The 12,201-nt window shown below is 56.0% G+C and overlaps 1 protein-coding gene across 2 annotated transcripts; it reads left to right on the top strand.

The window, feature by feature from the left end:
- The first annotated feature begins 2,802 nt into the window (after positions 1-2,802).
- On the top strand, positions 2,803-9,035 carry KIAA0040. 2 transcript variants are annotated; one of them, XM_083846011.1, is made up of 3 exons: positions 2,813-2,950; positions 6,247-6,318; positions 6,633-9,035. In XM_083846011.1, exon 3 carries the CDS (start codon positions 6,724-6,726, stop codon positions 7,060-7,062), a length of 339 nt encoding a protein of 112 aa, XP_083702137.1. In that variant the 5' UTR covers positions 2,813-2,950; positions 6,247-6,318; positions 6,633-6,723; the 3' UTR covers positions 7,063-9,035. The 2 variants fall into 2 exon arrangements, with proteins under 2 accessions (XP_083702136.1, XP_083702137.1); XM_083846010.1 differs by lacking the exon at positions 6,247-6,318 and having other exon boundaries at positions 2,803-2,950.
- Positions 9,036-12,201: the final 3,166 nt, after the last annotated feature.

Here is a 12,201-nt window from a genome sequence, read left to right on the forward strand (position 1 = left end):
CCGAAAGCAGCCAGCGTCTGCCCACTCGCCGTCTTGTATCGGTTCCTCACCCGTGACCCAGCACTGCCCCTGCTCACCGGCTCCAGCACCCTCCTGGGGGGGGGCAAGAAGAGGTAAAGCTGCTGCAAGAGGAAGGCCTCAGGCATGTTTTGCCTCTTTCACCTCCCACAATTTGCATCTCGCTTTCGTTTCCCCCGGCACCCAGCTGCATCCTCCCTGCAGAGCCTGTGTGAGCAGGGGGAGCTCGGGGCAGTGCCACCAACCGGCACTGGCAGCCAGGGGTCTGCAGCACACGGGGACCCCCCTGCAAAACACCCCAAACACCCCAAATCCTGGTCTGCTGCTCCTGGAGCAGGGAAGTTTCGGGTTAGATTTCATCTCTGGCAGCCAAATTCCCCAGGTGGCCAAGAGCTGTGGGACACGAGCCACATCTGGGAAGTCCCATCTGAGGTGGTCCAAGCCCCTCGTGGGGCCGGTGCCACCAGGCAGAGTAGTCCAGCCCCACCAGAGCTGAGCATCAGCTCCCCAGAGGCATCAGCAAGTGGCATGTCCCACAGAAACGACTTGCAACCGGCAGGAGTGGAAGGGAAAGTAAATTTTTATTTATTTATTTTTAATTAGGCAGCTGCTTATCATTGAAGAAATGGCCCTCACCTCGCCCAGCTCTTACTGCTCCCCTGGGCTCAGGTTTGGGGGTGCTGCACCCAGGGGGCCCAAGGGCACCGCTCAGCTGAGGGAAAGAGCACAGCTGGGAGGGGGGAGCCAGCTGCGACCCTGCTCCCACAAACACGAACATGTTTTTGCCTAAAAGGGAATTTTGGCAGCTCTCAGCATCAGGCAGAAACCAGGTGTTCAGAGCAGCATGAGATTAAAAAGTAATAATAATAATAAAGAGAAAGAAATCCAACCAACCCAACCGGCACCTCCACTCACAGCCGTTAACCCCCGGGAGGCCGCCTTGCAGCGAGCAATCCCGATGGAGAGAAGCGGGATAGGATACAGACCCTGGGGCAGGAAAACCCTGTGGGCACCGAGGCTGCGTCCTGGCATCGCTTGTTCCCACGCAGGTGGTTGACACCCCTCCCCCCCATAAAAAAATAGCCTTGGGAGGCAACGGGCACTGGGATCCCCATTCCCACTTACATAACAAATTGCAGAGCAAACACTGGGAGAGGAAAGGCTGCCACTGAGCCCCCCAGACCCCAAACCCCATGATGCCAGCCACGGCACTGCTCCATGCTCACCCTCTCCCCCAAAGCATCGCCCACCCCATCCTCCTCCCGCCTCTCAGGTTTTGCTCCAAAGCCGGAAAGGCGACTGCTGCTGTTCAAATAAATACCAAGGGCTGCTATTTTTATCCAGCGAGTGACTGGGCATGCTTTATTTTTGGTGTTTAAGCTGCAGCCTCCCTTTTTCTTTTTTTTGTTCTTTCTTTCTTTTTTTTTTTTTTTTTTTAATAGCTGGGAGGGGGTAGGGGAAAGGAAAAGGCAGAAGCATCGGGGAAAAATGAAAGGAATGTTTCCCTGGGAGCAGAGTTTTCCATTGCTTACTTTAAGCTGGGCCAGTGTGTGCAAACAGAGAGCCGAGGGGAAGGTGTGCCCATGCCTGCGGCCGCTCCTGTCTGTGCTGCTGGGGAGGCAGAATCGGGGAATTTGGGGGTGAGGCTGCAAGGCTGCAACACCTCGCACGGGGAAAAGCTTGCAGCAAGCGGTGGGTTTGCTGGGAAACCTGAGCAAGGAGGAATTAACATCACTTAACAATTCCAACTGAATGTAGTAAACATTTGCCTGAAAAGCATTGCTGCAGCAAATGCGTGCCTGTTGATGTCGGCTAGGGGCTGGGGCAAGAAGGGCTCTCCGCTGTGGGCTGTATCTTTCCAGCCATGTTTTTGCCCTTGATTTGGGTTCAAAACACAAAGTCCTGGGGGATTGCATGCTTTGGGTAAAAATAGGCTATTTGCTGTAAGCTCCCGTGGGTCCTATGGGATGCGTAGGCTCATGCCTGGAGCACCAATGCACTACTGGCGCTGTTTTCTCTGCCAGCCAGCGGCGCTTCAGCGTTTCCCAAACTTTTAGGTCTTGTTCCAACTTTAAAAGGACCAAAACTCCCACTAAAGTCTCCACAGGTTCCTCAGCCTGAGCTGGAGGGCCAGGAGGAAAAAAAAAAAAAGCAACGTAAATCCGGCGTGGGAATGATTCATCGGCCTCTGAGTCACGGCTTCCTCGTACTCGGTGCCGCTTCTGAAAAACAGCGAAGGCGTCCCGCAGTGCCCAGGCACGCTGGGCACCTCCTGCCCAGGGGCACCGCTCGCGTTGCCCCCGCTGCCATCGCCCAGCACACGCACCGGCGGAGCCAGGGCGGCCCCACGGCCTGCGGGGAAGTGTGGCGGACGGGTGAGAGGAGCAGGTGGCGGGCTCCAAGCCCCCAAAACGCGGGCGGCGGCGCGAAGCCTCCCACGCCAACCCGACGCCATTGCGGCGGTGCCCCTTGACGAGAGCTGGCACCGTGAGAGGCGCGGGCGCTGAGGGCGATGCCGGGGATGTTTCCCCACAGAGCCCCCCCAGCCACGTTGGTCCCCCAGGACCTGGCCGAGGGGCTGGCTTTGGTCAACCATAAATAAATAAAGTTGTGGAGCCCCCCGAAGCCCCTCTCGGGGCACCCCCCGGCCTTCCCGTGGGGGCTCCGCTCGGCGCCCCCCGTCCCGTCAGGGGCCGCGGGGTGCGGGCAGGCCCCGGGCGGGGCGGGCCCGGGGCCGGGGGGGGCCGGGGGGGGCCGGCCGGGGGCGGAGGCAGCGGGGCCGGGCGCCCGTTCCCTCCCCGCGCCGGGCCGGGTGAGGGCGGAGGGAAGGGAAGGGACGGGGGGGGCCCCGCGGTCGTCGCCTCCCCGGCGGAGCTTGGGCGAGCACCTGGCCGAGGACGCGGGGCAGACGGAGGAAGGCCTCGGAGCGCAGGTCGGGGGCAGGCAGGGGCTGAGGGGTGGTGGTCGTGGGCTGAGCCCGGGGGAGCGCTGCGGGAGCCCTGACAGCGCCGGGGGGCTTCGGGTGGCCGTGCCGATGGGGTGGGATGGGGTGGGGAGCGCGGAGACGAGGCAGCAGCGCTGGGGCCGAGCCTGCGGAAGAGTTTCGCCTTGCGCCTGTTATCCAGCGCCCGCAGCGGGATTTTTGGTGCTGGGGGTGGAAGCGCCTGCACCGCTTCGGGCTGGAAGGGTGGCAGGGGAGAAAGGCGAAGCCTCGCTTGGAGTTGGGTTTGGGTGGTGGCTTTCGGTGTGCGTTTGGTTTTTTTTTTTTACCATCTGAGGAACATCTCCCGAGCCTGCGGTGGGTTCGGGATGCCGGCTGGCCAGGCTGGTGTTATTCCTCGCTTCCAGCAGGGCAGCGTGCAGGCACAGCTGAGGAAGGGAACTGCTGGCCCTCAGTGTCAGATTTCACCCGGGTTCCCTTCAAGCCTGCAGGTGCAAAGGGGAAAGTGGACGTCCTCCCTTCGAGCGTGCCTTGCCGCCCCTGTGCCGGCTGTGTCAGCGGGCCCCGAGGGAGAAGTCCGCACGGGCCGGGCATGGAGCAGGTCCCAGCCCCGCTCTGCAGGGAGCTGCAGCTTCCCTGCAATCTTCACCTCCGGCCCCAGCGCTGCGGTCGCCCTGTCTCAGGCATGGGCGGGCTGGCATTGCCAAGGCAACTCCGTGTTTTGGTTCCTTTGCCTCCCCAGCCCAACCGGGAGCGCGGTTGGCCCCAGTTTGCGCTTGTTTTCCACCCACGGCCGCCCGTAACGCAGGAGATGCTCCCCGCCCTTGAAAATCGGCTCGCTTCCAGCCGATGCCAGTTAAAAGAGCCGACGTTGGGCACCCACGTTCAATAAAACCTTACACAAGAGGCGCGGAGAGCAGCCCCAGCCCCACGTCCCCGCCGCAGGATTTCCCGAGTGAGTTACCGTGTCAGCTTTCCCCTGACGTGCTGCCAGTGCTGGCTACCCAAAAACAAAGAGCTCATTTAGCAGGGCATTGAGCAGCCCTCCCAAAGACACTGCCCTGTCCCCGAGCGCCTCCCTGGCCCAATTTTTGGTCCCATACCTCAACCCAGAAAAACAGCCAAGCTCCCGCCATCAACTCCGTGGGCTCTGAGTTCAGGCCCATCACGAGCCATAGCATGGATGCAGCTCTCCCTCTCCATCCTCTCTCTTTGAGGGAGATGCTGTGGCTTCACCAAACTGAGCGACACCATGAAATTTTCCGAAACGGTGAGGCTGCACTGAGGCAGTCTTTGAGCTAGCAATGAGTGGCCTCAGCTAACCCCTTGCGCTCACAGGCTCAAAAGGCACCAGTTTTCCTGCTCTCGCCTCCCCTCTGTTCTTTAAAACTGAAGAACCCCTTTCTTTAGCGCATAGACATCTCTTCATCCGCAAAACAAAAGGCGACGCGCACACCGAAAAGAAAAGGCGTTTATAAACCAGCTGCGGAGCCGTGCTAGAAGGTGGCCGGGGCTGTGGTTTCGGCGCAGGGCAGTGCCAGGGCCACCGCCTGCCCCTCGGAGGGACGCTGCCAGGTCGCTGCGCCGGAGCCCCCGGTGCCGTTACCCCACATCGGTGGGCTTGGGTTGGGACCCGCTGCTCCGCAGCTTCCCTGCGTGCCTCAGCCAGGAAGGTCCCTCCGGGCCAGGCACGTCCCAAAAACAACCAGTCAGGGCTTTTTTTCAGCACATTCAGATCCATTTTCAAGTGGAAACATTTCAAAGGGCTCTGCTTTTCTTTTTTTTTTTTTTTTTTAAACTGCAAACAATTAATTATGAGCTTAAAAGGAAGTCCCAGCCCTCCTTCCCTCCTCTGAAGTTTGGAGGCAGTAAACACGAAGCAGCTCAGTGCAGGAATAAAACTGTACATCCTGTTTTGTCTGAAACTAAGGCAGTTGTTGGTTTTGTGTTGTTTTGTTTGTTTGTTTGCTTTTTGGAGTTAAGTGTACCATAGGAGCCAACGTTCCTGCCTGGATAACAAACCGCCAGGGTATTTATGGATAAATGGCAGACCTGCAGATGGTTCAGGCCGAGGGAAAGCTGCTCTGTTTATTTGTGTTGCCATTTAACCTTTATGACATCTCTACTAAAAAAGGCCTCCGAGAGGAGGCAATCTGGGACACCGAGCATCTGAAAGAAGCTGCAGTCTATGTTCCCCCCGTGCAGAACCTGGGGGTAGCAGAAGCAGCAATGGGCACCCGGGGACCATCCTGTACCTCCCCCCGGGAACAAACCCTTTTTTTAATTTCCCTTTGAGCGTGCAGGAAGCGGAAGATGCTGCGCTTCCAAAGGCAGGATTTTCCCTTCAGTGCTGCCATTTGGAGCCCGCCTGCCCAGATACCGCCCCTGCTGGAGAGCCCCGCTTCCTCTGGGGGTGTCACAAGGGCTATGTTTAGGGCTGGGTGGGGCTCTTTTGGTTTCTTTTTCAGACCGGGTAGCTTTTCTGGTCATTAGGAGAGTTTGTGACTGTAAGGCTAGGCAGGAGGATGTGCATGGCGAAGTGCAGCGGAAACCCACAGTGCGGTTCACAAGCATCCTCGAGGCAGCAGGTGCTGTAACAGCGATAAACGCGATTCAGAGCGGGGAACGGGGGCACCGCAGTCACGAAAGCTTCAAGCAAAAGCAGCCCGGGGCTGTTCGTGTCCCTCCCTGGAGGAGCGTAGTCTCTGCAGGAGCAGCCAGAGACCTGGAGATGGGGTGGTCATCTGAGCGGAGCCCGGACACCCCTGGCTGTTGGCTCTGCTCAAAATGTCTCTGCTTCACCCTCGGTCCGGCTGCTGGTGATGGCAAGCAGCTCCTCCGGGACATCACGGGGGTTCAGGCTGTACAGCTGAGTTGTGGCCCTGTGAAAGGCGTGGTTTTCCTTTTACTGTGCCTCAGCTTCCCCTTTGGTGCACACAGGGATTTCAGTATTCCCTGGAGAGGCTGTAGGGATTGAATACCAAAGGCTGGCAAAGCAAAGGTAGAGACACCGATGTAAAACATGGAGCAAGGGTGAAACATGGTATCAGAGCCTGATGTTGCTCCTGCTGGTTCTCTGTCTGCACAGTCCATAATTCAGTGACCCCAAAACTTCAAATTCAGGGCTCAAATCCCCCAGAGGAGCTTTGTCTGGCCCTAAGGCAGGAGCAGAAGGAAGCTGGGAGTGGAGGCAGCAGCTCCCTTACCGCTGCCTGCCTCCATGGCGGGTTGCCTGCAGGAGGGTTTCCCCAAAAACCTGGGGCTCAACAGCACCTTTCCCTCCCCAGGGGATAGGAAAACCTCGCGTCATGCCGCAAAAATGCTCCTCAGCCCTGCCCAAGCCTTGGAGAAATTCCCAGGTGAGTCACAGAGGCTCCTCTATCCCGGGCCAAGGCTCATCCCACTCCTGCAGACAGCCCCTGCTCACACAGAGGTGGAATTGGGTGTAAGGCTGCTCTCTAGGGACTGGGGCCTCACACCACTCCACGGGTGATCTGCTCAGGTTCAGCAGGCTCTCACCTACCGAGTGCTCCTCCCTGGAGTGACGCTTGGCCGGACCCCTCTGTGGCTGCAGACCTCTCACCCCGCAGAGGCTTTGGCCGTGCTGGCAGCTCCAACGAAAAAAATGCCAAGGGCGCAGGCACCTGACCTGTGTGATTTCTTGTCTCTGCAGGCACCATCCAGAGCTACTTGTGAAGCCCAATAGCTCCAAACGTATCCCAAGGGGCCTTAAAGCGGAGGGAGCCTGCTGCCTAGGAGCCAACATGGAGCAGAAGATCAGCTCTTTCTTTAATTCCATCTTGGAACTCATCCGCACCAAGCACAAGGAGGGAGTCTTCAACACTGTCTGCCTCGTGGTGCTGATGGGCCTGCCCTTCGTCGTCCTCATCGCGTCCATTTTCATCTGCTGCCACTGCTGCTTCTCCAGCTGGCGGCGGCGGCGGAGTAGGAGGAAAGGCAGCCCCAGCAACACCGGGCAGCCACACGCCGAGAAGAACAAGAAGAAGAAGAAGAAGAAGAAGAAGAAGGATGAAGAGGACCTGTGGATCTCAGCTCAGCCCAAGCTGCTCTTGCTGGACAAGAGGCCATCCTTGCCCATCTAGCGGACGAGAGGACACACAGGCTGTCCCCTCAGATGCTGCCGGTCCTTCCAGCTGCGCACTATGAGGGGCAAGGAGATGCCAGAACTGCTGCCATTTCACAGTGACTTTGAGAAGAGACAGAGCCCAGCAACGAAGGGCCAGCACAGAGCAAGGCAGTTGGATGCAGGTTTGTGTCCTGCACTACAGCAGTGTGCCCAAAAGTCAAAACCCCAGTGAAGGACACACGTGTGTGCGGACACCGGTCCCACCAAGCACCGGGGGGTGACCCACCACCGGGCTGTGCATCCCCTCATCTTGGAGTCGCAAAGCAAGCCGAGTGCAGCATTACAGCACAGTGCAAAAGCGTCCCATCCCCTCCGGCCCCCAAACCAAAGGCAATAAGAGCATCGCGAGATGCACTCAGCCCAACCTCAGAGACCTCAGGACCCAAGTTAAGGCAGCAAAGCAGAAGTCCGTGCTACCACCCAGCCTAGAGGCGGGAAGGAGCGAGGAGGCTGCAAGACCAGCCCTTTTGCACCAGCACTTCAAAAATGTTCCTTGAAAGACTGTTTTGTGCAGACTTGCCTTGAAGAGCCCACCGTGCTGCAGCAAAGGCTGCATCACCTCTATGCTCCTGCAAGAGCAGAGACGCAACCTGAGGCTGCGTAACAGTTTAGCTACGGGCATTAGTGTTATTTATTGAATGACTACTAAAGAGCAGGACCAGAGGCCCCCTCTGTCAGGGGGCTAGGCACACTGAATCGGTATCAGAGCAGCAGAGATACTTGCCTGGCACACTCAGCCCTCCTCTCACCCTGCGCCATGCACTGGGGACACGCGTAGACCCACCAGCACATGCCGCTGCCAGCTGGGGCCGGGCAGGCAGCTCTCCCAGCTGCTGCATGGCTGTTGAGACAGCTGCGTCTGGGATTTGGGATGTGCTGGAGGGTACATCCTGTCCTTCCAACCCAGCTGGATCCCGCACCCGTTTCCCTCTCCATCCCCATCATCCTCGTCTCTCCGTCACCTCCCTTGGACAAGCGACAGCTCGGCCGGCCTCAGCAGCTACCAGCCCACACCCAACTCTCAGCCCTGCTCAGGTTTTAACCCTCTGCTCCCCCCACACCTACCTCCTGAGGAGCTGGGGGGGGTCTCCTCTGCCCCCCTGCTCTGCATCCCACCAGGCTGTGTCTCCCCCAGTTTGCTTTGCCAGCGAGGGATGCACAGGTGTGATCAGAGGCTGCGTCACATCCATTTTTTGCCCTGCATCCTCCTGCTTTTTTCCACTTTTTAAAGCCCCTGGTGCAGACTGGAGCTGCCAGCCAGAGCCAGACATCTGGGGATGAGAAGCCAAACCCACAAGGACAAGCCTGGATGGAGCTGCTGGACACGGCCACATCCAGCCTGAGGAAAGGCAGTGCCATTTTCCCAGCTCCCAGCGGTCACTTGTGTCACCCAGCCCCAGTTTGTCCGCCTCCACCAGGGCGGTGACGCTAATGTCACATCACGGGGCTTGGCTCCGTCTGGCTGCGTTGGTGACAGCCTTGAGGCCAGGCTCCTCCTCACGCAGGGCTTAAATTGCCCCCATATGTGCCTTATTTCCCACTTTACTTTGTGACCATTGAAATAAGCAACTCCCTCCTCCTCCAAAACAGGAAGCAACATATAATGGTGGAAGAATGAGGCTTTGCCACACCTAATCCCAGAGAGAAACATCCGTCCCCTGGTCAGGTACTTCTCCCCAGTTTCGGCCAGACTGAGAACCGGCTGCGGGGCGACCCCACAGCACCCACCCTGGCGAGGAGGCGAGAGCAGCATGGTACGGAAACGCCGCCACGTGGGCCCTGCGCCGCAGCCACCTCTGCACTGCCTCCCTGCAACTTCATTTCAGCATAGACCTCTTATTTTCCCAGAGTCCATGCAACAGGGGAAAATAAACTTCTTTTTTTGCCTTTTTTTTTTTTTTACAAAAATAAATTACTCCAAAACCGCAATCAAATGCCGTATCTCTAGCTCTCAGTCATGTTTACTTTCACGGGGAAATTTTTCTTGTATCTGTGCCCTGGCCCTAGATAAGACAGTGGGAGAGCTCAGTGGTCAGAGGCTCTGTGCCTTCCTGTCTGCAGCCAGCTGTGCAGCTCGGAGATGTTTTCTTAAAGAAACAGCTTAGCTTAATCAAGTTTAGCGGCCTCGCCTTGTTAATGAACGCAGTCGAGCTTCTCTCCCCAAGGGCAAAAAGTAGCAGGAAGAAGAAAAGCAGCATTTTGGGCTGCAGAGAGGGTTGTTTTTTTTTTCCCTTGTGGAGGGTCTGCAGCACAGAGTGAACCCCAGCTGATTTTCATCAGACAAGTATTTCACGGTGTCTGCAGCTTCTCGCAGCTGTCTGCGCCAGGCATGCAGCAGGACCAGAGCTTCCCCAAATGGTGCGGTGGGCGGCTGCACTGTGCTCCCCCTCCAGGAAAACAAACAAAAATAAAATCTGTCCCCAGGGGCAGGGCGAGAAGGGGGAGGCGAGGGGGTCAAGTTGATCGTCCCTTAAACTGGAGCAGTCCAGGGATTGATTGAGGGAGTGCCAAAACTGCCCCACACGCTCCTGAAACACCACTAGGAGGGGAGAATTGGATTCTCATTGAGTATTCTGCTATTTCTTCAGCCAACAGAGGCTGAAGCAATGACCAAGAGCAGCATGGCTGCTTGCTAAGCAAGCGCCCGGTGCAGTGAGACACTCCTGCCTTCTCTCCCCGTAGCCCAGTGAATGCCGAGTTACGCTGTTCAGAGCACAGCACCTATGGGAAGCGGGGGGGACACCTGGGGAGGTGGGTGAGGATTCCACCTCCTCCGCACAGCTGCGTTGTGCAGAGTCCAGTCCTCCAAGCGCCAACAGCAGCAGTGGCTGTGCTGAGCCCGACGTAACACAGCAGATGGGTCCTGGCATGGCCATCAACAGCACAGTCCCCATCAAACCAGTGATGCCCAGGCAGCACATCCTTCTGGGACTGAAGTTCTGCCCTGGGCACACCGCAGACCTCACTGTCCACAAAATTTGCAAGGCAGAAGCTTTGAGAAGCTGTTCTGGCCCTAAGGCACAACAACTGTAGGGCTGGATATAGCCCCAAAACAAGGGCAATAAGAGGATGTGAAATTTTTATGGGACTACCCCAAGCAGCCCAAGCCTTCAGAGCAGACCAGCCAGCTCCTGCAGGCAAAGAAATTGCATTATTGGAGCAGTCTGAGCTTCTAAAGCTGTAATAGAGTGGTTAACCCCAAAAAAGTCTTTCCATGGAGGCCAGCTGGATACGGGACACGTTCTCCTAACTAGCACGAAGAGAGGATGCCATCCCGTGGCTGTTTGGAAATACTGACTTTCCACATAGCTCTTCTAGCAGCTGCCAGTGACTGCTCTTCCGAGTGAAGGAGAGGGCCCATACTTAGGAGGGAAAAGTAAATGCCACCTCAGAAACTGCTAATAAGGTGCTTCACTTGCCTTTAGCTCTGAGATACAAAGCTCAGCCTTCTTAAGAGAATATTCCTTGCTCCCAAGTAAGTTCCAGCTTTGGAGGAGGATCATGTTTTGCCTCTGTGGTTTGCACAGGGAAGAGCTGCTGGGAGCAGTCATACCTCCTGCTTTTTAGAGCACACTTGCTTTTAGAGTAACTGAGCGTAAGGCTAGTCCTCAGGTCCCCCTCGCTCACCTGCCTCACACCTACACCGTGCCCCTTAACTGACCATCACAGTGACACCTGTCCTCTCACGCAGACAAGTGCACGACGGTGAGGAATCACTTCAGCACAAAAAAGAATCTCCCTCCTTTTCCCATGTCCTTGTCTCATGCTCTTACCAAAGAGCTGCAGAACACTTCAAGTGCAATTTTCCTTTCCTCTCCTCCCTCCATTACTCTCTTCCTTCCCTCATATGGGGGGGGGGAGGGGGGGTTGTTGAACGTCCCCATGCAGCTCACCTGAGTCTCTGCCTGCCACCCCCACAAGCAACATTGAAATGAAAGCAGTACAAAGAATTTAGAGCTCACCTTTGAGACAACTCTCTGGCTAGCTCTCCTCAGCCAGGTCCTACCAGCCACAGAGCAGTTAATAGCTTTACAGTATCAAGTCATGAAGAGATCACATAGTCCCTGTCTCCATTCCAGAGCAGACTCCAAAGGACTAATTTTTATGGTGCCAGTTTTTCCACATAGCTCTGGCAATGCTGGGTATTGCTCCACCTCTGTAAAGAAAGCTTAGTTTAAATTGAAAAGAATAATAATTCTACCACCCAAAGCAAAGAAGATAGAAATATTTTAAGACCTCCTTTATTTGCAATTTTATTGCTTCCCCACAGTCTGAGAAATATTATTTAAAACACGTTGCTCAGCTTAGCACTGGGATAGAAGAGGCCACTAAGACATAGGACAATCACGTTCCAATCTGCTCAGACAAGCAAGCCTTTAAGCAAGCATCGTTTAGTGAGCTCATACTTACTTCTTCCTTGGCCGTAGCTGGTGGTCCAGAATTTACATATCCGCTCAGGGCAAGAAAGTAAAACTCACCTTTATGGTTGTGAAGAAAAAAAGGCAGCCAAACGTGAAACCAGATGCTGGAGCCCATCTGAATCTGCAGACAGCCTGAAAGGAAAGCCTGAGGGAGAGTGTGCAGGATCAGTCTAATTCCAAGATGCTCATTTTAGTGTTGGATGATAAGCAATATGATTTCAGCATCACTGGCTACCCGCACTGCTAATGAAAAAGCAGAGGGCGGCAGATGGAACAGTCGCATGGAGAATTTTCTTCATGGTCTGTATCAGGCAAGTGTTATGTAGAGGTTTGGGATGGTAGGAAGAGCTTGGAGGAGTGTAGCCCTCACAGTCTCACCTTTCTGGGCATCATCTGGGAGCGTGAACATTAATTCACTGCATGTCTCCTCAGGCTTTTCGCCTGACTGGGAGACAAGAAGAGACAAGCTAAATATAGAGCAGGATTTTTACTTGGAAAGATGTGATATTGGAGTTTGAGGAACCCAGACTACAGACTCTGCCTGGGTTAATGAGCCCTGCTAGCAGTCTGACAATGTCTCCCAAAGCCCAGCAGTTTGACTGGAGGAAGAGAAAGGAATGCTGTGCCCCAGAAGATGAGGGGAAAGGAAACAAGGACTACAGACCAAGAGAAGG

This window comes from Anser anser (genome assembly GCF_964211835.1).
Source record: "Anser anser genome assembly, chromosome: 8".
In the NCBI taxonomy this organism is placed as follows: domain Eukaryota; kingdom Metazoa; phylum Chordata; class Aves; order Anseriformes; family Anatidae; genus Anser; species Anser anser.

Coding starts and splice junctions, on each gene's coding strand:
- KIAA0040 (XM_083846010.1), top strand. CDS start 6,724: ATGGAGCAGAAGATCAGCTCTTTCTTTAATTCCATCTTGGAACTCATC.